Source organism: Rhodnius prolixus, unplaced genomic scaffold (assembly GCF_049639745.1).
Source record: "Rhodnius prolixus isolate KJV_2025 unplaced genomic scaffold, Rpr scaffold_2, whole genome shotgun sequence".
In the NCBI taxonomy this organism is placed as follows: domain Eukaryota; kingdom Metazoa; phylum Arthropoda; class Insecta; order Hemiptera; family Reduviidae; genus Rhodnius; species Rhodnius prolixus.
Window position 1 is genome coordinate 11824118 of NW_027411592.1, and position 26655 is coordinate 11850772.

Consider the following 26655-nt stretch of genomic DNA (forward strand, 5'->3'; position numbering starts at 1 on the left):
ATAATAGCCAATAATTGCCGTTTGGCAAAACTTCTTTGTGCAAAGTACTTCTGTTATCCTTCTATAGTTCTCTGTTAAAGGTGGGTCGCTTTTAACTGTTTTCCTAGTACGTATTTCCGCAAGTCGCCTGAATCCAGTTCTGGTACATATTTATCTTCTCTCATTCATTTCGGGGCAATTCTTTTTAAACCAAATATAATTTTTGATCATCTGGAAGTAATTATCTAAATATCTTTAGTTCTTTTAGAGAGGCAAATGACAACATCTAATTTTCCCCGTACACTTCTAACCGTTGCTTCTGGGAACTGAGAGGATGAATTAATAAGATGAATTATTTAGGTGTCCCAGGGACATATGGAAAGAGAGGAGGATTCCGGGATTTCAAAAAAAGGATGGCCTCCGAGATTCAGATGGTTTGTCGGATTGTGAAAGGATTGTCTTGGTGTGGGAAGAGTGGGCTAATGAGGCGAAGGTTCTTCAGGAACCACGAACTTATTAAAACAAAAAGAATTCATTCTGAATTAATATAGAATCTTATAAAAAAAAATTAGTATCTAATGAGTTAATAAATGAGTATCTTAGTTTTTAAAGTTAAACGAATGATTTACTGTGGAACAAAAGTAAAAGAACATTCCATTTAAATCTCCAGGCTGCAAAGCCAATACTAACATTAATTGAGAAGTGCAGCCCAATCTGTAGATTAACATTCTGCAGAATAGAGGTTAGGTTGAAAACAGCACAAGACCTGTTACAATTGAAGGAATACATTTTTTTAAAAAAAGTGTATCTGTAGATATTTATGTATTTATAATTTTTTTATCGTCCAACTAAGAATAGCCTCTAGTTTATTTACTAAAAATATGTTGGGTGAAAGTGAATACATTTCGCAAATAATCGCTCCTGTTTCATAACTTCCTTTCATTAGGCCTCAAATCTTCTAATAAGATATGTGTATAAATTGGTATACATACAAAATGTATGTATGTAATACTTCTTTAAAACTTATTTATCAAAATAATTAGTTGACTATTTCTGTATACGTTTTGCTAGAAATAGTTTCTTTTATGTCTAACAAATACTATGTCATTCACATTAAAATTACTCTTTGGAGGAGAACCTAACTTCCTTCTCCTATAGAACTACCGGAAGTGAATTTTCACGGATATATGTTTAGAATAAAAGTGAAGCTCTTCATGTGAGTAGAGGGTCACTACCTAGTTTAAAGAAATAAGTTTGGAGAAAATGTCAAAATACGAAAAAATCTACTCATTACTTTATTTATAACACAATTCCCTGTGTTACGGATGCACTCAAAGTCAAAATTTAAGAAACTTCCCCTTTCAAAGCGTTTAAATTCGCTAAAAATTCGAAATGTCCATAAATGCAATCATTTCTTTAAATGAAGTTTAATATATTTGAGGTATATACGGAAAATAGGTTTACAAATTTAAAAAAAAAAAATGCAAATATATCACTATTTTACCACTTTTCCTAACAATGAAAACCCCTCGGTTTCCACGCTATTCTGTTCAAAGCAATTGGTGAGCCCATGTGACCACAGAATAAGTGACTTGACGGGGATGGTAGTTCGAAAGCAGTATGTCCAAGTCTGAAGGAATTAGGTTTAAAAAAGAATTTTTTTAAGTCTTGTGCCAGTTCGCGAAATACTGTCCCCATTCTTGCCGGTGTACTAGGTTGAATAATACTGTCCTAAATAACCGAAAAATATCTTCACTCTGTCATTTGAAACAGAGTATCTTGAACACCATATTTTAGGGTAACTACCATTTCAGTAAATTTGTTATTGAATAAAATAGGGTTATTCTAAACTACAAGGCATGCTTTACTTGCCATTAATTTTGATACCTTAATGGTTAAAAATTTGCAATTTCATTTAAATATCTAATTAATTATTCAGTCATTTACTAATTTGAATATTTAACCGGCTTTTATTATTTGTTTTTATTTTATATTAAATATTTATGACAAAAGGCCGTGACATTCAATTTTTTAATTTCCAATAAAGTAGATTTTCTGCTAATAAATATTTATACACTGGCCTTTAAAAATAAAAATATTTTTAAATAAAATGAAAATATAATTATTTCTATTTTTATTATTTTGGAAATTTTACATAAAATTGAAGATAATTTCGGTAAAAATAAAATAAACGTGTTTCATTTTTTATTATTTGACTTTTTAAGCTTGATTAATCCACCAATAATACTAATAATAATAGGCCTAATGAAGATTTTGGGAAGAATTATGAGATATGAGTGACTTGCTCTCTTTTAAAAGCATTTCAAAAATATGGACTTTGTCCATTACCAAATTTGGGATGAAATAAGTAGCTAATATTGGTTAATTAATTAATTTGGTACCAGGTTATCACATTTTATGTGAACAAGTGAACACCACAAGTTTTTTTACATCATGTTTGAATTAATTGTAATGTAATTATTTAACGAATGGCAGATTGAGAGCCCTGAAATGCGGGATCAATTAGCCAGGAATCAGAAACATAATGTGCACGTTCATAAACACAGAATACCAAGCTCAAATTGTTACTATTCCTTCACCTAGCTCCTACTTACCCTCATTTACCCGCGCCTCCATTCCTTCCCTAAAACGTCGTTTTTTTCTCTCTCTCGCCTCCATAAACATCCTAATTCATTTGTTGTTCTTCCCTTTAGAGTTTCCGAAATCTGCACTTCGCGCTAAATTCACTAATTCTTGAGTGATTCTATTTTGTTAGATACAGGTCCTGAAAAGTTGTTTTTTACATAATTGCCAAATATTTTGGAAGGATGTTTATTTACTTTAATGGTTCTATTATCCTTTGTTATTGCGGTTATACCTTGTTAAGTTTATAATACATCGGCAACTGAAATTGCGACAATCCTTTTAATTAACTGGTTATATATTTGATTAAAGTTATTTGTATCTGTTCCATTATTAATTGAAATAGGATCCCTGACAGTGTGCAATACCTTCTCTGTAAATTCGTCTTGACTTTATTCTTTTCTTTGCCCGTAATTCTAGGTGTTGAAAGCATGATTGAGTGTGGTGGGGTGAAGTGATAAGATTTTGTTTCCAAATCAAATAGTCTCATTCACGCCTCAACAATCAACAATACTTACAACACTAGAAACATTTGAATCATATACAAAGAAAATGACTAAATCCAAAGAAAATGTTAATAATATAGTCAAATATTCTGATCACAAATAATTAAAGGATAAACACGAATAACTGCGACATAGCATACAACCAGTAGTGCAGCGGTGACGTGCCGCTACTTTTCCCTGATTTAAAAGCATTTAGTTTTCTAGTAGCACACAACAGAAACGCGTAAGTTGTTTATTTTCTTTTAAAGTTTATAAATGAGAAATGAAAAATCAAACAGAACCGACAGACTAAAAAAATAAAGTTATGTCGGTGGGGTCAGTTTTTTGTTACTGACGGACCAGGCGTTAAATTGCACATACGGATGGACTCCATTAATACAGAAACGGACGCAAATATTACACGCACTTTTCTTCAATGTCTTAGACTTCCTCTTTTTTAGAAGCATCCTCAGTTTACTGTTCGATGAGCATAGTATTCTTAATTCTTTAGATTAATTCGCAAAATTACCTAAGAACTCTTAAAATAGAAATTGAGCTTTACGTTTCCAGTTAGGTGTTTTGATTAATTTAATGTAGATAAATAAAAAGTTAACTTCGGCCTTCCTCGTCCTAACGAAAACTAACAATTCATAATAAGCGGGGGCTAATTGTCGCTCTCCTGTCTTACAATTTGGTGTCACCAAGTTTGGTCCTAAGGGCTCTACATATTAGCTCAGAATAAGGTCAATATCTCCCTTTCAAACAAGCCAGTTTAACAGCTTAAATAGGTTAACTGAAACATTATCACATATTATTTAATACAAATTCATTATGTTAATACTTAAATGATGAGGAGATGAAACAACCAGAAGAGCTTCCTTCCAGAGCTTTCTATCCACCTTGTGTAGAAAGATTGATTGAAAGGTGATGGTAATGATGATGTATATATACTCGTACATACTTAAAATAATGTTTGTATTTAAACTTATCAAAAATAAAGATTAATTCTGCACCATTATCACGTTTTATTTGTCTGCTACTCTCCTTGAGATTATAACTCGCTCTTGGACTGAATTCCCTCTACACTTGGCTCGCTTTAGACAGAAAATATCACATTCAACACTTCCACCTATCTTTATGCTTTTATTGTGAACAACCTTTGCCTAGTAACACAATGCTACTACTGATAACGTTTTGTTTTTAATAACTTGATTGCCATCAGGATCGTGTACTGTGTCCATGGCACGTTCATCATTCATCATTGTGCACTACACTATTTACACACTTAAACACATAAACAAATTATTGAGCTCTGCTAGAAAGCAGATATGGTTGTCCACATTGTCTGTTTGTGTTTAAATTATTAGCCTTATTTTTTATTCATTTAATATTTTATTAAAAGGTTCAAGTTTATAGCAATTTTGGTATTATTCATTTATCTCACATTCAAATTAGCATAAAGATACCATGAAATAAACAAAACTCTTTGAAGATTGCACGTATCTAAGAATAGGATAAATTATTGTCAATTTTAATACTTTTTTTACTTGTTTTTGCCGAGCTTTTAACCTAAAGACTAGGTCTATGTCGATTAATTAATGTAGCCTAGTGATTTGGTTACCATTGACTTCTTTTACGTTGTGGTTAATTAAAAAAAATGCGTGGTAACCTTTAAGCTTGGGAAAAATAAAATAAAAAAATACAGAAATTGGTAATAATTGATCCAAAAATGTTAGACTAATTATTCACTAGGTGAAATTTGGGCCCATTTCATTCAATATCTAATCCTGAATTGAAAACATAAGTTTTATATTTGTTATAATTGCTGGCAATTATTATAAGTAGTTATCCGTCAATGGGCAACTAGACATTCGCTACCCTTAGTCACTTTTGTCCAACTTAGTATTTCCAGGATGACCTATACCTGTTCATAATTTAATGTTCCACTACGCCCAAGATTTAGAATAGTAGATTATTTTTACAATTCGGCATCCATTTCTACTTCTTTATCTTCCATTCCAAAGGAGTGTTTTCATTGTTTCTCACGGAGGTGGACAGATAAATTTAATGCGTAGATTAATGGTGCACATTTCTTTATTGGAGCACCAAAAAAGTTATTAAGATAAAACATAGAACACTTGCAAGCCTAACTACTACTTAGTCTATAACATAAAATAAGGTAAGCCTGATAATTAAAAGGGGATATATAATCTAAGAATAAAATCAAAATTAAGAAAAATGAACGAATTTTTTTTTTAAAAAATAAATAAATTAACTGGCTCAGGTCTAATGATGGAAAGTGAGAAAAAAATTTTTGAATTAATGGACGAACGACATCCGATGGCGAAATATTGGTTACCATTGACGTGGGCGACAAATATAATAAATAGAGCCAGAAAAGAATCATTAATACCCAGCGATCATATGGTACAGACACTCTTAATGGAGATGTCTGATATCAGGTGGCGTCTAGGAAGTCTGATTGGTTATGACAACGTCACTGTACCCCTAGTGTACACGCAGGTAATGTATTATTATAAAATATATTAATTTTAAATATTATTTACAAATAATTTATATAATACGTTATGAGTTATTTAAGCATGTCTTTATTTCTCAACTTCGACTGTGCTTGCTTGTTTTATTTACTTATTACATCACTTTTTGATTTCTATTTTTATGATTAGATATTAATTTTTTATTAAGGCTCTGACGCACGGACATTATTTCAAAAAAAGAAACTTTTTTATGGTCTCTTTTTTGCACTAACAAGCACTGCCTATAGTTCGACAGGCGGCATGTCTTATCTACTTTATTATGACAAAGAAATAGTTTTATTTATTATTCTATTTCTATTTTTTTGCAAAAATATATTTACAGTTTGTTTGTAAAATTATTACAGTTCATCAGTTATTTCCAGTATCAAAGGTATTCAACTACTGAAAAGTGTTTTTAATTAATACGAAAAATGTTTTGTTTTATTTGATAAATTATTGTAAGCAATATTTATTTTGTTTTTCAATTGTACACATTTCTTTCATCATAATTATATTTGTCTTTCTGCAGAAAAAATTAGCATATCACCATTACTAATGATCATTAGTAGAAGCCATGGATAGAAAGAATTGAAGAAGTATCACTTGTTACTCTTAGTCTCACAATGGTCTTTTAGATAAGAGCCTTCGAGGGGTCTTCACTTTGAAGGAGCTGCCGATGGTGAACTGAGATACTGCAGGCGCAAGTTGTAAATAGTTATGCATTTTTAACACAACGTGGTTCAGTTCACAATTGTTTGTTTGATGGATTAAATCGAAAAAAAATTATCTTTCTAATAAGATGTGTGTACAAAATGAGTTGCTTATTTTTTTGTACTAGCTAGTTCACTAGTTCAACAGCTAGGGATAGGTTTTTGGACGGAATTTCTCTAAGCCATTTTTTTTCTCTGAAACTATGGTCACATATAAACTTTACTTGCAGAATCTGGTTGTCTAAAGTATTTCATTATTTAAACGTGTGGCAGCAATGTGGTGTTTGTCGATGGGTTCTCGGGTAGCCCAAGTAGCTGATTCTTTCTTGTGAATATTGAGAGAAATCAATAAAAGTGTTCATCATTTAATTGGTTGCGACATCAGCGAGGTGCCAAGATCCAGAAGAAGTGGCTGACCCACTTACTTCTGTTAGTTTATTTTCTTTGTAATATTCTAGCTGTAAAAAAATGATAAAATATCTAGTTTTTCATTCAATTTTTTTCTTGTTTTCTTATAAAATGTAGTAAAGAACTCACTTTCAGTGTCACGCAAATGTGAAACAAGAACGCAAAATGTAAATTGCTTCATCCTAATGATCTTTGGTTAGTGCGAATGTAATTCAAGACTCATGCGAGACATATTAAACTCCCTAACGAAACTTATTTAAGATAAAAGAATTTCGACACCTAAATGAATGGGTATTCAGGTTTGAATCTTTGACCTACTAGTTAAACTGGGTTTACTGACTTAATATGAGGAAGTTACAGCAGACTGAGATAGGACGTGGAACCTCCGGGCATGACAACGCTGACGTTACAAGTATTGGATCAATGAGAAGGGTTGGCAAAGAGTTCGGAGAAATAAAGACTTAGGTAGCTACAGACTATTATTTAAATCAGGCAGGACAACAGCTGATAGTACACTAATTATTAGAGCCAAACACCTTCACGGTAAATAAACTAGAATAACCCTAGTGTCGTTTACGTTTATCGTAATTTGGTAATTCATTATCGGACCGCTTTAACAGTATCATGGTGGGCCCTAATTCGGTGACAAACAGTACGAGTAGGCTGCATAATCAGGTGCATCTCTTTAAGCTAGTATAATTCTTGAAACTGTAAATGTGGAACAAATTCAATATGCTGTTTTTCCTATGATTCAATCATCTTTAGCTATGAATCAACACAGATAAAGAAGTAATCTTTAATAATGGTTTGAATCAAAGTGCAGCCAACATGAATATCGAAGTTATTCACCGTATATTCACAATGATCTTCAATAACATGTAACAATTTTTTTTCTTTTTAGCGCGCAACTAATTCTTTAACAATGACTGGACCAATCTGTGGATATTCTGATCTCATCTTGAACTCAACATTTTTCTTAGCGTGCTGAAGAAAGACGATGTAGATGTTAAAAACAACAAGGCCGTGTCTTTTGAAGCGTTCAACAATTCATGCTTTTCTACCTAAATATAGTTTACTTTTTTTTTGTCTCTCAAAGAGTGCCTTTGTTGTAAGGTCCGCCACTTATTCCGGCTAAAAATAACACAGCCCGATTTTATTTTATTATTACTTTTTTTTTTTGTTTAGTTATGACGAGAGATTTCAGGATGAAAATCTTATATGTACATTGACCACACGAACATATTATGAATACACTTTCTTTTGAAAGAGTTCGGTGCTGGGGTTAGGAGATATTGTGATTGAAGTTAGTTATTTTTTTTTATTGAAAAAATTAGTTGCGGTCAAAAGAAAGTTTCTCTCGGCTGACCTACCACAAGGTCGCTGTTACATCTTTAGCAGTCCTTTATACTTCAACGGGTTGCTTCATCGAGTTGTTTGTTGCTTTTGTCCATCCTTTTTTTCTTATATATATAATTCAGTTATATTATTAGGCACCACGTTCATCTATTCTACCTCCTTGCTGCCTGGATATATGAATCTTACTACATAATATATACTTTTTTTAGTATTACATTTTTTATTTTTAGACTCGCCTTACTTTCTACATTCTCTCTCTCTCTCTCTCTCTCTCTCTCTCTCTCTATATATATATATATATATATATATATATATATATATATATATATATAAGTATTACTGAGATGGTCTACATGATAGAATGCTTCAATGTAGGATGTGATTAAAGGGTCTTCAAGGGAATTATTAATATGATGACTAGACAGTTAAATCAATTTCCATGGGTATCACCATTTTTAAACAACAGTGATGTTCCCTTTTTTTACCGCATTGTTTTTTGCCATGTTCTAAATATGGTACAAATTAAATAAACATTTAATAGATATGTGAAAATGTGACAAAATGCAAGCAAGGCCGCACAATAGTGTGATCAGAGATAAAATGAATTCTCCGACAAAAGTTAGCGTTCATTAAAATGTGTAAGATGTCCCCATTCGGCTCAGAGTTGACGGAAGAAATTTTAAAAAAGGTCTAAGTAATGGACATGTTTTATTAGAGATGTATGGAGGGAATGTGGAAGACGGTATGTGATTCAAATTACAGTTTAGTAGCATCTTCGTGTGGTCCCGGCTGTACGTTAGTATTGGACGAGAGAAGGTGTGAGCCAGCCAGATCACCAATAGAATATCAACATACCTTGTAAACAATAAGAAAATAAATTGTGATTTGCATTAATACTATTGTTAACTGAAATTTACCAGTTAGAATGTCTTCTACTTTTACAGAGAAACAAATACTTTTTGTTATCTTATTAATATTATTCTTTTTGTGAAGTTTATTTAGTTTAAAAATGGGAAATTGGCAAAGTTCTGTATGCGATCACAGTCTGTTGAAGCGCTAGTTCATTCGCCACAATCCCTTTATACTTTACCATTTAGTAATGGTGGCTAGATGATCTCTTAAGACACTGCCAATTACTGCAATAAGAACCACAATATTGTGTCAGCATTGTCTTAATCCTCCTAACTGTATTTCATACCAAGTCTTCTATTCGCCGGTTCAGGAGACATCTTCACCTTCAATTTCAAACAGAGCACGTATCTTCAGCAGCTAACCCCACTAGTGTTTCAAGAAGTACGATTACTTAATTTCCATGTACCCTACATTAAAATAAGTACAAAAAACTAAATTATTTCCAAACACTAATATGATTTATAAGAGACATTGAATTTAAATATTATTTTGAGTTATTTATTTTATGAAACAATAGAAATTTTAAAGAAGAAATTCTTTTACACAAAATGAGGAATACACTAGATCACATAGAATGGAACCTGTGTGGTGGTGATTGGTGGTCAGTAGGTGTAGTCGGTGACCTCATACGTGTTTTCCTGCCCAATATACTATGATGTTACATATGTAGCAGTGACAACTAGAGCTGGTTGTGTGAGGTCGACGGCCTTACATACTTTACAGACAATGCTCCTTTAAATAATTTATGTTTGGTACCACATGCTAATATTTTGCAACCGAATATTATCTCGCCCAATTGGTACAGGGGGGAAAAAACAATTTTTTTGGGTGTATAGAGAGTGGTTATTGTATTACGACCAAGATTATGTTGTTGGTCAGTTAGACCACTCATCCCACATATTCTCTCCGCAGGATATCTGCGTAATTTCAGAATATAGAAGAGTAAATCCTTCGCCAACTCTCATAACCATCTAAACTTTCAAAATGTTCCGTGAATGTGTTTGTATTACCTCCATTTCCCCATGGAATGGAATGGAATCTGCAGGACTTGTTCTAGGCTCAGCCTTTTCCTTCTAAGAAAACCCATCAGCTTGCAAGTGAGAAGTCTGTTATTAATGTGGTCGAGGAACGATCAGATCACTTTAGCTTAAAGTTTGCTCAGATAAACCATCGCCTGCCCCAGCTTTGAACTCCAGAACTCCAGAGCTTTCTGCTTTAAATAACTATCTTTCTCCTCTACCAAATGATCCTCTCTTAAAGTATTTATCATAAATTTTCAGTTGGCAACTTGGCTTTTGAAAACTTATGAAAACCTATATTGTTATTATTAAGTTATTAAGATTAAGTGGGCTTACATTATCGCACACCGTCTTATCACTTGTTCAGCTCTAAAAAGACAATTACCTAAGAAGTATACACCGATGGATCGGCCACCAAAACGCATAAGAATTGCTAATTCAGATCTGCCCGAATTTTGGCGCATCTCTTGAGAGTTAAATCTGTACAAGATTAGCTATAAGGCTAAACTAGAGCAAACATGCGGCGGGTGTTCATGGATTAAATTTGATTCAATTTGAACACGTTATCCCTGAAAACTGGACCTCTAGTTTCTCATTAAAGAAACTGTCTATTTTGTAGAAGGTGGTATTAGAAACTATAGTCAAGAAATGTACAATCATAAACTTGCTTGACTTATTTGTGAATAGAAATCCTTTCTTTCTAAGATTACTGAATGAAATAACTTGATAACTTGTATCTATATTGGAGATTGATCTTTTGTAAAATCATATTACGGCTGTTGGTCGTCATTCACATATCGATAAATATTTTTAACAATGACATAGTTTTTGGTCTGAAAAGCACTTCCTTCATTAAAATGATGAATGAATCCTTTATCGCTGATAGACCCTGGACGACCCTTACTAGTTATAGTAATAAATTATAAGTAAACAAAATATTACGCAACTCTACTTTCATAAAAAAAAGTGTCCAAACTGGTTGCCGACTTGGCCAGCATCTCTTTCACCAATACTAACAAACCAACAGCTGTGTTTAGATAGTACACTTGTACTGCATGTATGCATGTAGTTACAAGGTTACATTCCTTCGGTGTATGACTTATACATCCTCGAGACGCTCCACCACACACTTACACAATTTACATACACAAAATAGATACTCAGCCCAGGCTTATTCAATGTACAACGTCACCCCTCAATCAATCAAAACTCAGACCCGCCATTCAGACGTTTGTCTCTTTACATTTAATCATTGTACGCACGATGTAAATAGATCTGTTTCTATTTAGACAACTAATTAATTGTCCACAATTCGTATAGTTCCGCATCTTTTGTAAGTGAAATATAAGATAAAACTCGCTTACATAGTAATATTATGACTTTCAGACAAAATGCGCCTTGTTTCTTCAAAACAATCTTGTTACAAGGTTTTCTTTTGAGTAGCCGTTACCATCGTTTTTGAAGGCCTGATAAGTTAGATGGAGGAATTTTGCGACAGAGAAACTAAAAATTGGAGTAATAGAGTTTGAGAAAATCAAAAATTCGAGGTACGCACGATGCAAAGCACCTTCTCTTCCTTGGGTAGTTGAGCCCGCTTGGGTATCAGACGTTTTACCAAAATTGGGGTGGACTGATGAAGTTTCTCGTTTGCATTTTATGATTACTTTGGGACAACTACATTAATCGTAATTCAGAAGAAGTATATTTTAAAGAAGTGCTTGAGGATATAAGGCTGTAAGGATTTCGTAATGTATTGCACGCAGACCCAGTAGCCTGCTTTTGTGGAGGATTCCTTTTTGTGGTTGTCTTGAGAGCGCGAAATAATGGGCTATTTACATAAATAAAATCTATTTTTGGGAGCGCCCCATTGATTATAATCAAAATTAGATTGAATTAAAGTTATATGATAACGTGGTCATCCTCTATACAAATAGAAAACCAAAAATATTCTGTACAGGGCGTTCTGATCACTAAGGTCTAATCTAGAAGAAGGGTTTCATTTGATTTACGAATAAAGACCCTATCTCTTTTGTATTTTTTTTTTTTTTCTCTTTTGTATGCAACTTGTTCGCAGAAGAAGCCAAAACAAACTCACGCTATTTTGAAAGCACCATTTTATTAAATTGATCATCTGTGAAGACAACGCTATGGTAGTTTCTCTTTTAAATTTTTCATTCTGAGTGAATTTTAGTTTCAAAAGCTACTGTAAGAGGATACCATGTGATTGATAGAGATTTTTTAAAACTTACAAATGTAACCCTAATAGTAGGGCTGCTTAATTTGTCACTGCGAAAGCCCTAAGATTATTGTAAAATTGAACTTAACTTACTAAATGATTTGAATCCTTCTTTTTCATGACAATTCTAACAAACATTTTGCTCAGATGAACTATAAAAACTGTGACATACACAATCGATATAAAGTGCTTGAAGTGTCATCTTTGCACATAAAATTCATCATAGAGTACTTCTAATAATCCACAACAAATCGCTAATAGAAATTAAAATACCAACTAAATACATAGATAAAACTGTTACTGAACTAAAAATAAACTTCGCGTTTGTAAAACTAGGTTATCCAAGCACATAATTTCATTGATAACACGTAGTAATGTGAGTTAACCTCATTATTATCTAATTACTAAGTACTTTTTCGATACTATTCTAATTTTTACTCTGTATTTTAATGAATTTGGCTTCAATTAATTGTAAATAATAAGTTTTTTAGTAGTAATCTTGACTTGTTTACCTTTGAATATGGTTTTTATTCAGAAAATTTTGTAGCTATTATGTAATTAGTAATAATTTCTATGAGGCCGTGAACTAATTTATGTATAATTTTAATTAGGTAAAGTCCATGAACTAATTGATAATTTTTTCAGTTATCGCGGTTATTATAATTAATATTCAGAGAACACCTATCGAAGGGTCTTCTGGCAACACGATTAGTGTTAGAACCCCTTAGAGTGAATCTTAAAAATAAAAATTATTGTAATTGTAAGTGATGAACTGCAGAAAAAGAAGTGTAATGTTTACTAATCATTTTGTTTCACAAAAAATCTTCTATGTACACTGAAGTTTTTAACTCCATATTGTCCATACCATTCCAAATTATTCCTTCTCGTGGAATATCAAGTAATGGTTTAGTTTGTGCCATTGTTTTTGTTTATTACTTTTTGATAGAAGACACTATAGAACACCATTAATTCTAGTCAATCAATTTTACTGGGATACTTTGAGAAATATTTTTGCATAAAGTAGTTCGGGAATTCCTACACCCATTGAACAGCAAACAAATCCTTCTGCTGGACAATCATAAGTATGTGTTTTAACATTCCTCTAGTTCTTCGTGAAGTTATTGCTGCCTCTTCCTTTCTGGGCTTTTCAATCTTCAGCTTTTTTGTGTACATCTACGCATTACAGCCCTAGTAAGTCTTCTAATCACGGTTATATTACTGTTATGCATTAACTTATTGCTACACCATTTCTTCTTTAAACCCTGGTCAGGGATTCATGTGGCTCGTTCTTTAAGGTTATTATTATCTCGTTAACCACTCACTTACTTTATCTCTCTCTATTTATACTATATAACATGCAGTTAATACAGGAACCTGAGATCCTCATTTCAACCCTAACTCGTCCCTTCAATTAAATTTCTACATCATTTTTACTCTCCTTGACGGCGGCGACTCCATACATAAACAGGAACCAAGCACTTCACGACAGAGAACTTTCTAATTGAGATACTATTTCTACACATGCGTGAAATGTGAAAAAGTATGCGATGATGGAATGTCTATATTTAAATAGTAATTTAGTTCAGATAGAACCTTTATATTTTTTTACCCCAAGCAACTTTCCCTGTTTTAGATTGGCTGATATGTGTGCCGCTTAATTTGCCGTAATATAGTTTTATCTGCTATGTACGTACATTTGTAAATATACAGATAAATTAAAACTATGCAACGTTTTGTAAACATGGGGGCGTGGATAGAAAGTTATTAAAACTTTTTTATTTTCATTATTTAGTTTACAATTATTACTGTTAAAGGAAGCTATATTTTGATACCTATTTTCCCGTCAATGAAAACTCTTCTATAGACAAGAAATCATTTCCATTTTTCTTACAACCATTTGATCGTGTGATTACAAATTTCAGATAACTCGCTCTGAAATTGCTCCCGCTATATCTCCCTCTGTAAACAACATACGAGTAGTTATAAGAATACTCTACACTTAAAAGGTTCTTCATTTTTTGAGAAATATCTCTTTATATAGAGTTCATTTTTATATTTTTTAAATAATAATGTACTGATAGGGAAACCTACAAATCAAGTCAATTTGAGAAACTGTATCAGGATTCATATTGCTACCGGAGGAATTCGAATTTACTTTGGATTTTGGTGATCCTATTTGCACTAAGTTTTTATTGTGTAGTAACCTAGCATTTAATATAACTTCCATGTTAGAAGAAATCTTTGGTGATTGAATTAAGAAAATGAGGGTAAACCCAGTAATTAAACACTTTATTGTTTTGATTGCAAGCTGCAAATAAAGGGAGAAGAGCAACTTTATACCTCATTATAGTCAGAATATAGAAACTTACTAAAGGAACAAAATTTAAATATCTATTTGGCCGTTCCCCTCTCCATAAGTGTTTGATGACTAATTTATTTCCAAAGAATGGCCGTCAAGGTTGTCTATTACCATTGAGTGAAACGTTTTATGAAAAAATATAAATTAAATCTTTTGTCTTTTATGTTTTTTTTTTCTTTTACGTCATTGCCATATTATCAAAGGTTTGCTAAATATTTAGAGAAAATAATCTATTGAAGGTACGTTTTGAGAATAGGGTTTACAATTTAATAAAATCTATAAAACTTCTCCAATTAGTAATTGTTTAACCTTACAAGGAACTTATTTCTCGCAGAATTTGTTTCCTTCCTTCGAAAGCGGATGAATTCTTCTATTGAAGTGACAACCATGAAGTATCATGCTTAGAAGTCCGCGTCCTTGTTTGCATCTGAGATTATTAACTCGTGTCTAGTTCTTATTGAACAGTAACAACAGTAACTATGCAACAGAATAACCAGGCATGAATGAACTCTTGGAATTGCCATAGATAATCCCCCACAACACTTATTTCCTGTACAACTAGCTACGTTACTTACTAACCACCCTGCGATTCTTTTGGGACCCTTTCCATCAGCTCTTTTTAAAAAAGATACGTTTTCTCCATTGTTTGAATAAAAAGAAAACTGTTTTTGGTCAAAATCTTTCAACCCAAAGTATCACTTTACTGATTCAGTCCTCTAGGATTTTTTGATTTTCCACAAAATAGCTCCTATGGTTTTCTTTTACTGTACAGTCAAAAACATATTTATAAAAATATATTTTTACTTATTAGTACAAAACTTAGCCTTATTAATTAAATTAATAGGTTTGTACGAATAGAGTTTTGGCTAGTAAATGTTGGTGAATACTATATCCTCGTACCGGAAGATAGTATTGGTCTCTAAAAGAACAACTAGTTCATTTGTATCCTTTTCATATCTTGGGCATATCATCATTCTATACTTGAAATCTTCCTTTCAATACAGTCTGGACAAAGAGAAGGACTCATTCCGATTCTATTTAAAGATGCTGAAAAAAAGAATGAAGCTTTCAACCTTCTTGCAGTCCTGAAGACGCTTTAGTTAGTCGAGCTCTTCTTAAGCCCATGGTCTCCTTGGTGATTCCTGTATAGAAAGAAATACATTTATGGTGTGTCTGTATTTTGTCTGTTGATATTGCACCGCTAATTCATCTCATTTTTCTCCTTTATATCTGTATAAGATAATCTAAAATCGTCCAATTCTCTATTATCGGAGTCATCCTTGGCAAGAATGACTTCTAATGACTCTTCCAATCGCTATAATCTTCTAATGACCTCTTACCCGGAGAAACTGTACTGAGACACCTTCTTCTTGTAGAATGGTTCTACCATTTCTACAATTTCTAAATGTAGGCCAATTTATCTATTGCATTCTGGCTGTCACCTAATAAATAACGTATTTGTTTTCACAATATCTTAATGTTTCCTATCTTATGATCTATGATGACCTTGAATGATCCAATGTCATTTGTTTTTTTTTAGGGGGTTTCTGTTCTTTTCTTTTTTTTCTTTGTTTGTTGGTTAATAAATCCAAATAAGTGTGGCCTTGTGCTAAGACCAGCCATAAGTTTTGGTGTCCGCCTAATCTATGCCATTATGCAGTTGTTTATTATCATTACAGAGGGTGTACTAATAGTTTTCAGTATGATTAATAACTTAATTCTTTCTTCTTGTTTCCCTTCCACCATTTATTACCCTTTCATTAGCGTGAAGCCAAAATAATAAAAGAACATTAATGTGTTTTCACGGTCACCTGACAGGCAGCTGACATTTTTCTAATGTCTCGTACAATAATTTGGACTCAACTTCGAAACATTGGTTGACATTATATTTGGAGCTAAAGGTGAGGGACAAACCAAATACTATTATTGCAGACGGCAACAGGCATTGTATTCCCCTACTCACACATCCTTGAGTGACATGCGCATGTAGAACAAAAACTGCTATATGCGTGCGCACACGGTGAAAGTTTAATGTGTGTTCAGTATTGTCATTTATTCATTGTTGATAAGAAATAATAATGGGACGAACCAGAAATTCATCAAGGAGATCTCCCCACTTCCTTAGCTGGATTTGTGTTTCATTATTACTATTGCCATCATTCCTTCCGCATGTGATTAGTTAATAGACAGTTTGGCGACGACATGATCGTACCCTCCTAAACAGGAAAACTTACCGAATATTGTTTATTCTCTCTCTCTTTCTCCCTCTAACAGTTATTGTTATTTGTATAGATGATCTAGTTTTGTTTTATACCAGAAAACAGTGTTTTTAATTCACCAAAATTTGGTTCAACATTTACTCCATTTTCTCCAGGAAGAGGAAGAAACGGCCTCTCACCTGTTATTCGATTGTGTTGCAATCGAGAGACTGTGCTACGACATCTTTGGGACTTTGAGACCAAAGGAGATTATAGCGCAGAAGGAACTGGTAGGGAAAGCCCTCAACCTTCTTAAAAGGGGAGGTTTCACCTACTAGACTTAGAGCGAAGGCACAATAAGCCTCTTGTGGCTGCGGTGCCGTGGGGTATAGGACCCGTCCCGCCCGTTAAAATCTAAATCTACTCCATTTTCTCATTAACGCAATTAATTTTTCTTAAAAACTAATATTTTTACCAATGTATAAGAGTAATTATTCTGTAGAAGAATGCGTGACGGTGTAGCACTCTTAGAACCATAAAAATTAGAATCAAAATTCCCTGAGAAAACGTTTCAATCATAAATGTTACAGCAGTAATTCAGCAGTAACCTCTCTCATCAAACTGAAATGCAGAATCTCAAAATCGCAAATCATTTAATGGTCCTAACCAACCTTTTCTGGAAATATTTTTTAAATAAAAAGTGATTGGTTAATAATCAGGTGGGTAGTGTCTAATGTTTTTTTGTAGGAAAGAGATTCCAGCCGTTTCTGATTAAAGTCCAAAAACCCATAAGATGCATTCAGTAAACGTTCAGTTCCGCTTAACGAATTTCGTTTCAATATAAAATCCCAGCTCGGTATCTTAGTAAAAGTAAAGTAATGTCAAGTAATATAAAGGAGTCGCGTACGGAGGCGTCTAGCAAACTTACTTTACTATGAAGTTCTCATATTAAAAAGTATCTGTGACCTAGAACGGGAACCAAACCGAGTACCACAATACATCTAACCATAGTGCAATCCCAGCTTTCTAATTACCTCGAACAAAACAATCTCCTTAATCCACTCCAATCTGGCTTTCGTCCTTCTTATTCCACTCATTCTGCACTCTTGAAAATTACCCATGACTTGCAGACGGCTATTGACGACCAAAAACTTACCATCCTTATACTCCTAGACTTCTCCAAAGCCTTTGATACCGTTGACCATCATATCCTGCTATCTAAACTACAATCCCTCTCTTTTTCCAATAGCACCCTCCGTTGGTTCCAATCCTTCCTGTCTAATCGTTCCCAATTCGTTGTCACTCCCGATAGTAATCCTTCTTCACTTCTTCCTTTGTCACGTGGTGTACCTCAAGGTTCTTCCCTATCTCCCACCCTCTTCTCAATTTACATCAATGACCTTCCTCTTTCCATCTCTCATTCCCAGTATCACCTCTATGCTGATGATTTTCAGATTTACATATCCTTTTCCCCGTCGGATTTGTTTGAAGCTGTATTTAAACTTCAAGAAGACCTCAATAACATCTCAGCATGGGCCACGAACAATAAGCTTACCCTGAATGTAGAAAAGACCAAAGCTATAGTTATTGGCTCCAACCCACTCCTTAAATCATTGGCTCCTCTTCCTAATCTTTTCCTTTACAATACCCCAATAAAATATTGTCCCTCTGTGAAAAACCTTGGTATCACTTTCGATCAAAACCTATCCTGGAAAAACCATGTTTCCCAAATCTCTCGCCGTTCCATCCATATCCTTAAGCAGTTTAATAGTTCCCGTCACCTTTTTCCAATTAAGACCCGGCAACTCCTAGTTACCTCTCTTATATTCCCCCATTTCGACTATGGTTGTTTAGTGTATGGCGGTCTATCTGGTGATATTGAAGCTAAGCTTAAGCGCCTCATGAACTGCTTCATAAGATTTATTTTCAGCATTTCCAGAGACTCTCGCATTTCGCACTGCTACGATGAGTTGAAGTGGCTTTTTCCTGTCTATCGCCGCCAATATTTTTTGGCTTCTTTCTTTTTTCAAGTCATCCAGTCTCAAAGGCCTTCCTATATTTTTCAACTCCTTAAGTTTAAATCCTCCATCCATTCCCGTAACACTAGATCTCGCTCATCTGATCTTTATATTCCCTCTCACCGTACCTCATCCTTTGACAAGTCCTTCCTCATACGTGCTACCTCTCTATGGAACTCCTTGCCTTCATCTGTCCGCCATGCTCCTACCCTATCCATCTTTAAATCCCGTCTATTCAGTTATCTCCTTTCTATTCAGCTTCCTCCGAAATTCTAATTGTTTTAATTCATTTCCTTAATTTCTGCTGTTTTATTATTTTATTTTTACTTTCATTTTCACTTTTGTAAATATTTATTTATTTATTTATTTTCTGTATAATCACAGGCCAAACTATTAAGGCCTGTATCTGTACCTGTGTTTATTCTTAGGGGACAATTGTCCCAGAATAATAAATTTCTTTTCTATTCTATTCTATTCTATCTTAGTTGTGAAGAGAGCTAGCAAGACAGCCGAAACGTAGTCGATGTTCTTTTTGGTAAAAAATAAGAACAACAGTGAAGACTAGACTTGTTTTTTTTTTATAATTTAAGAAAAATTAATCCAAAGAAGCTGAATAAAAATTATCTACAAAACATGAAAATAAGAGATAAGCATTAGTGCTTTTTTTTGAAATCAAGTTAGTACTTACTACCTGTTGGCAGATTTTGCTCTAAACCGTGGCATCGGAAATGGGCATAAATGAGAGTTAAGCAAGAAAGATGAATACAAAGTTTAACCTTTCGATCTTAGGATATTGTTTAACACCTTCAGAGGATTCGAAACATTCCATGGAAAATAAATTTCGAAACGAGATACGATCGCATACGTCTTTTTGGAGCAAGATAAATTAAACTTTCTTGCTATAAATTACTGATCTTCAAACTTAACGTACACTGTTTTTTGTTTTCTGCAAAACTTCGGAAATTCACAAAGTTAGGTTTGTTTATCATTGATAACTTGTTAAATATTGAGTTTCCAATAATCACTTCAATAAAAGAAGACTATTTGCCTCAAAAATCATCTTTGAAGCTGATGATTTCCATTTACCAGGCTACCTTGTTCGCAGCAATTAGGGAAGTATACAGAGTTCTTTATTTAGAAGACCACTATTTCCTTGTGCTTTTGAAAAAAGATAAGCGATAATAGTCAAAGTTAAAAAAAATCCCGCCCTTTTTTTGCACGGAATGTATACATTTCCGCCCGCATATTACAATCACAAGTCTAAATTTGCAAAAGTTTATTTCTTCAATAAAAAAACATTTTTGTAAATTAGGGAATATGATTTCTAGAATTAATCAGTTCCTGATTGTTGTTCCTTCAAAGCTGATTACCCTTCCACTCATGGACAAATGCAAACTTGGCTTTTTTACCCTCAATCGCAATCTTCATTTGTCCCGTAAAAAGGCATCCTAAAAAAAAAAGTGTACAGAAATTGTTGTCTTCCTGTATAGATAGTATAACTTCAGTTTAATTTGCTTTTTTCTCAGTGAACTTTATCAAAATTAACAGGCCATCATCTTCTTTTCGGAAAGGGCTGCAAAAATACTGTGATCAATCGATTTTCTTGACTTCAAAAGAAACTATTGACCAAGGAGACCATGGGTTTTAAGAAGACCTCCGCAAACAAAAGCGTCTTACTTACTTTAAGAAAGTTGAAAGCTTCCTTCGATTTGTCAGCTTAATTACATGGAATCGGAAAGATTTATTCACTTCTTTGTTTGGACTATTTTTTAAAAAAAGAAGCAAAACCACAATCTTATTTAAGTCATTAAATCTTTTTCATTATTTTCATTCTTATAGAGGAAGGATAATTCATCTTAAAAATAGGATGTGATTTTTGTTTTTCCAAACAGTGTAATTATATTCATTCGCTTTTTGTTTTTGCTTTTATAGACGTTACTATTTGTTTACATCCATCAAATGTGCACATCATTTGGAGGAGGGAAGGAGATGATTCTTTAACATCACTGACATAACACGCACTTATCCAGAAAATTCATTAGAATTAACTACAGCCCTACAGCGATACACGATCTTTTTCACGGTCACTAAAACTTAGTGGTGCTGGGTTAAATTTTATCTCGGTTGATTTTTTTTGGTTTACAAAATTTGGTAAAATCGTGAATTGCGTGCGATTTTCCTTCATTTCCCCGTACAGTTTGAAGTTTATAATGAAGTTCAATACTAAGGCCACTTCATTTAGTTTCCTTTTTCCTGTATTATTTTGCAGTTTATAAAACGCCAAGATGTTGCGACGTTCCTAAATTTCAGATTGGACCCCAACAATCTATTAATTGTTGTTCCTCTCCAATGTTTAAATAATCAACGTATTGAAAATAAGTTTCTAATCATAGAAAAGTAGTTTTATCTAGATTCGTTCTGCACGATCTCATCAATTATTACCTTCGTGACAGTGTTCATGATCAAACGAACCTCTCTGTAAAAGGGGGGGGGGTATGTTGTTTTTGTTGTTCCTGTTGTTGCCAAGCGAAAAACAAGAAGCAGTTAACTGTCAGAATTGACAGTATTTGGTGATAATTTTACCGTATAATGACGTAAGGTGGTTGATATCATCTGACTGGTATTTTAAATGTCGGAAAAAAAATTCATTGAACAAGTAATCAACTAATATTATATTTATATAGTGTTGGCATTATTTAGTTAACCTGAAAGATAATGATTGTAAAATATTTTTAAAAGGAAGTTTTTTCCTTTTTATAAAATTCATTCCCAGTTTTTAAAGGGAATCAGAGCACTAAAGCAAACTCGAGCTTACGCTTAAGATGCGCTTCCACAAGTTGCTCCTGTTATGACATTTCAATAGCCGACTGGAAGAATCTTGGCTTCTTCAAGACTCAACACCACACCACGGTTCTTTTACAGTCTAGCCAAACCTTACATTGAATCCTCTCCTCTTATAAGCCAAGTCCAAATAACTGTAAGGTAATTCAGCGTTCCCTGAAAAACTGCTTCGCTCAACTTTAGGATGATGAGATTTCTTTACCTAAACTGAAATCTGCTCAGCATCTGACTTTAAAAACTGAGTTTTTTCACTACCGCAGATAAGCCGTAGAAAATGTTTAAGACTTTTGCCTGCAATAATCTGAGATCCGGTGAAGAAATCTTACCAGTCAAAGATAAAAACAGGTGTTCATCCGGTATCATTGAGGATATGAGATTTTTGGAGCTAGTTCGGATTCCTGGATTAGAGTTCATACATAAGTAGAGCTTACTTCCATTGGTAAACTGATAAAACTTCTCACTAGTCATCAATATTGGAAATCTTTCCTGTCTGTCAGAGTAAAGGACGTTTAAATATTTGTTTTAACATCTCCTAGACATGATAAATTCAAGTAATAGGTATAGTAATAGGTCAATAAAAGTTTGCCTAGGCCAGGAGTCGGCAACCTATTTTAAGTAGAGAGCCATTTCTTCTTAAATAATTTTAATAAATCTTACCAAGAGCCGCAAGGATGATAGAGTACAAAACTCTGAAGATCATTTGTATTCACAAATTATGATTTTATGATATTCTATAACATCTAGAATTTTATATATTTATATTCACACACAGTGCAATGGAAATAAACAAATAAATAATATCTAAACCTTTATTTGAATGAATCATCATCATATTAGTTGAATTTGATTTGACAAGCTGAGACAGTAACTGCGTGATATCCCTAATTAAGGAATTGATAATAAACTACAGTCTAATTGTTCCAAAAATTGTCTGATATTTAGTGAGCGACATTTAAACTTCCTCAACTCAGTAAAACTAATTTCTTTGTTCAATGGAGAAACTTAATTTAATATGACAAAGAAAATAACGCTATATCCCATAAGTTCAGATAAAGTATAAATACACAGCGTTTGCTTCCTGCTTCTTTTGCCATGTAAAAGTAGCCGAAGAGGAGTATCTGTTCTTTCTACGAAACTAGTGTAGTAATAGTTATTTACTACTTCTATAAGTAGTGGCGAGTGGCAGGTGGAGATGGACAGACAGGTTTTTTAAATTACACGGTCGTTGTACTGTTTTGTAGAAAAAGTATGCAGTCGGCTGCCAGATACGCTAGTTGTTCAAGTGAAATTACTGTATATAGCAATACTTGGATGTCAGATTGAGACAAAGAGATAGATATCAGCTAGTATAAAAACTCTTTCTGTGTTTACTCTTGGAAGTTGAAGATTTAGCAGGAGGAGCGCTGTTCTATAAATAGTGGACAGGACTTGCAACTAGCTCTATTAAAGTTTACTACAACATAAACAGTTCTCAATAATTCTATTACCACTGATGTTAGTTGTACTTGGACTTTGTTTTCTTTCTAAATCCTGTCTACCTCTATCTTTCCAGCATTCACTCGGCAGTTTATAATATAAAGTGATGAAATGTTTGTATCTTAGTCCTGTAAGAAGTGCCTGAGGAAGTCAACTAACTTCTCGGCTTTCCAAATTTGTAAACTAGCAGAGAATTATGAAGTTACTGATGTGATGCACAACATAAATAAGTTGGATCAATTCTTGACGTCTATTCTTGAGCGGTTACTGACCGCAAGGTCGTTCTAAACATAAATATTTATTAATTTTTATTATAGCAATTTTATAGTTCTAAGATATCCATTATTTATTTTCATTAACAATTCCTGTATGATTATTGTGATTCAAGCTGACAAATTCGTTTTGTCTATTATTAACCTTGACAATTAAAAATAATTTAAATTTATAAAACTGTACATTCCAGGGCAATGAGTAATTGTAGAAAAATAATTCTTTTTATAGCTCACTGTTTACAAACTGATATTTGGACTTTACTACGATCAGAACTATCAGTTTTGATTGCTGGGGTTATGATGAAAGAGGTGACCACTATTTGTGTCAGTGGTATCCATTTTACCAGTATTATAGAGGTCTATACTTTCAAGGAAATTTTTAGGAGATTCGAAGCTCAAGGATGCTTTTAAGATATTGTAGACTGGGAACTTCGTTCTCGGGGAGTAGACGATGGAATTAGTTTCACATTAGGCACAGGTTCCATCGCCGTTCAGGCACCCACCCAAATACCAAAACTGTCTACAGGATTCTACTAAATGGATATCTCTTTGCGTTCAAGGTTTCAATCTTTTAGTTTAAAGCAAGAGCTCTGATTTTGTTTGGGAAAAGGTACTTGTAACTAGATTGAAGAACCTACTAACTGTAACTAACTTAAGGGCTAAAATTGTCTGGGAAATGAATTTAAAGCCCTTTATCCACTATTTACAAAATTATATTTTGAATAACACTTGTATTATTGTAACAAAGAAGATCAGTGCATGTAGCTTCTTGATCTAAAACTATGCAACTTGGCCGAGGGCCATTTTGTTTCCCCCTCTTCCCACTCCCACCGAAAATCAAAGAAAGGATAAAAAACACGTCTTTTGAATTTGAAATGTATTGCACGTGTTTAAGTGAATTCTCCCAAGATGTATGAATTAGCTTTTCTCCTCTGCTGCTCTATACTTTTGTTGCGAGAGTATTTTCTGAGTGATTTTGGCTCACATTCATTGATCTCTCGCCCCACTTTCAAATGAGAAGAGTTTTTGCCCCTGTGGAGTGTAAGTAGCATACTAATCATAGCAATGCAATGTGTCTATCTAATTATTAGGTCTCTACTTCTTATCTTTTGAACCCAATGAAAAACCAAATTTCTTCCCATGAAATCTAGAAAACTCCAGGATAGCTAAAAGTATATTCTTGAGGAAAGTTCTTCCAGTCTCTAATCATAACAGCATCCACTTTTAGCATGTTTTACAAGATTTTAGTGTCTCAAGCGAAGGCCCTGTGACCGGACACACGTTTAAACATTCGTTCTGAAATTGAGATCACGTCCACACGCTCCTTTTAAATAAATCAAAGAATAACAAAGCCACTTTGGAATATTGTTTAATTCACCAACTAAGTTAGGATTCTATCCACAAATGGGGTGTAGCTCCTTTATACACATCGTTAAAGCTAGCTAATGACCGAAGTTTAAGCGATAAAAATGATACAAAGCGTATCATCAGATATTGAGTAATATTCTCAAAAAAGAAGAAGCGTACACTGTAGATATTATTCACCTTCAGCTGCAGGCAATTTGAACTGGTTAGTTCAGTATGGTTGCACGTGCGTGGCTAAGTGGTCTGAGTTTGGATATCCCTCCTCGAGTCGTCACCTTCTTAATTGATATTCCAGCAGTTTTTAAATCTTTTAAAACTTTTAAGAAGAGAGAAAAATTATCTTATTTGAGAAATATTTTCCATTTAAAGAAATAAGAGAAGTATAATTTGTTGAATCCCATATAATCTTTAAAGAATTCGTATTCGTATTAAAGAGTAACAAATGTCAGATCTGGGAAAGCCGGTTTTTCTTGTAACATTTTGCTGGAGCAAAAGAAAATATCGATTTTTTTTTTATTTTTAGTTATACTGAACTATAATGGAGATTTGTTATTTATATTTTTGTTTTCAATTTGGCATTTTTCTGCGAAAGCAATAAGGAAAATGAAACAATTCTTAAACTGGTCAGATCAAATATACTATACATATATTTCGTTCTTAATTTAGAGAACTTTTATTATATTTTCATTACTAATAAAATTTGATCTTCACGTTTATCGATTTCATTTCAATTTGTGTTATTTCATTTTTATTTAAGTTAATCGACCATAAACAGTGTAGGCTGTTTGCTTAACTGTATGTTCAGCATAAAGAGTGATGAACGATGTCATTAAATGTTCTCGAGTTTATGTTGGACTTTGTGCTAATATCTGTCGATTTTCTACCTCATTGCATTACAATCAGAGGGAATAATTAGGATAGTGACAAATTTTTGAAAGTGAGTGTTTAAGTAAGTAGTTGTTTTGTGGTACCCTGAGATCAAAAAAGTGATTTGTTAGAAATATGTCTTAGGAAGTGATGTGTGTATGTGTAAGAGAAGTGTAACTGTATGAACACACTAGCTCAAACAGGATAAACCGCAGTAAGTTGAAACTTTAGATTCTGTTTCGGTATTCTCAAGAGACCTGCGACATCTTTCAGGAGGTTAATCGCTTAAACTGGGGTACCACTTTACTCGATTTATATTTCTTTCTCTTTTATCGAGATTTTCTCGGCACGATTTTCCTAAACCATGGCCCCCTTGGATCAATCGTTGCATACACGTCAGATCAATAACTTCAATTTGAAACAGTTTTCTTGGGAAATTCGATCAATGGTACTACTAAATCGGTAAAATGGTTAAACTGACTTCTATAGTGTCATTTAGTGCAGTTTATGATTTCTCTGGTGCATGTGATGTTGGTGGGGATGGTGAAAAAACTGAAGAAAAAAGGGGCTGACTGAGAGCGGTAATTTTCTTTATGTTTTCCTCAGTTTTCCACGTATACTTGGAATATACCACTCAAGCTGATTTCCTTTACCTAGGTACTTCACTTTGCTTTAAGCCTTTTCAGTAAAAATCTATTTTCCTTTCAAAGTTGAGATTCTTTAATTTCCTTTTAACACTTTTTTCCTGGAAATTTTCCTCGTCTTTTTTTTTTAACCATCTACTCAGCGAACTAAATATGGTGCTAAAAAAATGTTACTCTTTAGGAAATTCGAAGAATATTTGTCACTTACCACTGAGAGAAATATAGTAAGTGAATGACGTGTGTGTTTTTTTTAGTTTGCTCATTTTTCTTACATGCGATTGGTCGAGATACTACTATAAACTGATTGGATAGACTCCTATTAGTATTGTA

The 26655-nt window shown here is 33.4% G+C and overlaps 1 protein-coding gene and 1 long non-coding RNA gene across 5 annotated transcripts in view; one reads left to right on the top strand and one right to left on the bottom strand.

Moving 5' to 3' along the window:
* The window catches only part of Best2 (bestrophin 2), a 196647-nt gene that overhangs the window by 142649 nt on the left and 27343 nt on the right, over window positions 1–26655 (top strand). For 2 of the 4 annotated variants that reach the window (XM_074117796.1, XM_074117798.1), the window contains exon 5: window positions 5392–5630. The exons of the other annotated variants lie outside the window; for them this stretch is intronic. In XM_074117796.1, coding sequence (XP_073973897.1) covers window positions 5392–5630 — 239 coding nt within the window. The remainder of the gene's footprint in view (window positions 1–5391; window positions 5631–26655) is intronic. 4 annotated transcript variants of the gene reach the window in all.
* Window positions 5774–12616, bottom strand: LOC141448936 (uncharacterized). Its single transcript, XR_012455265.1, has 3 exons — window positions 12379–12616; window positions 9209–9437; window positions 5774–6812 (listed from the first exon to the last, which is right to left on the bottom strand). It is a non-coding gene; the product is annotated as an uncharacterized lncRNA (long non-coding RNA).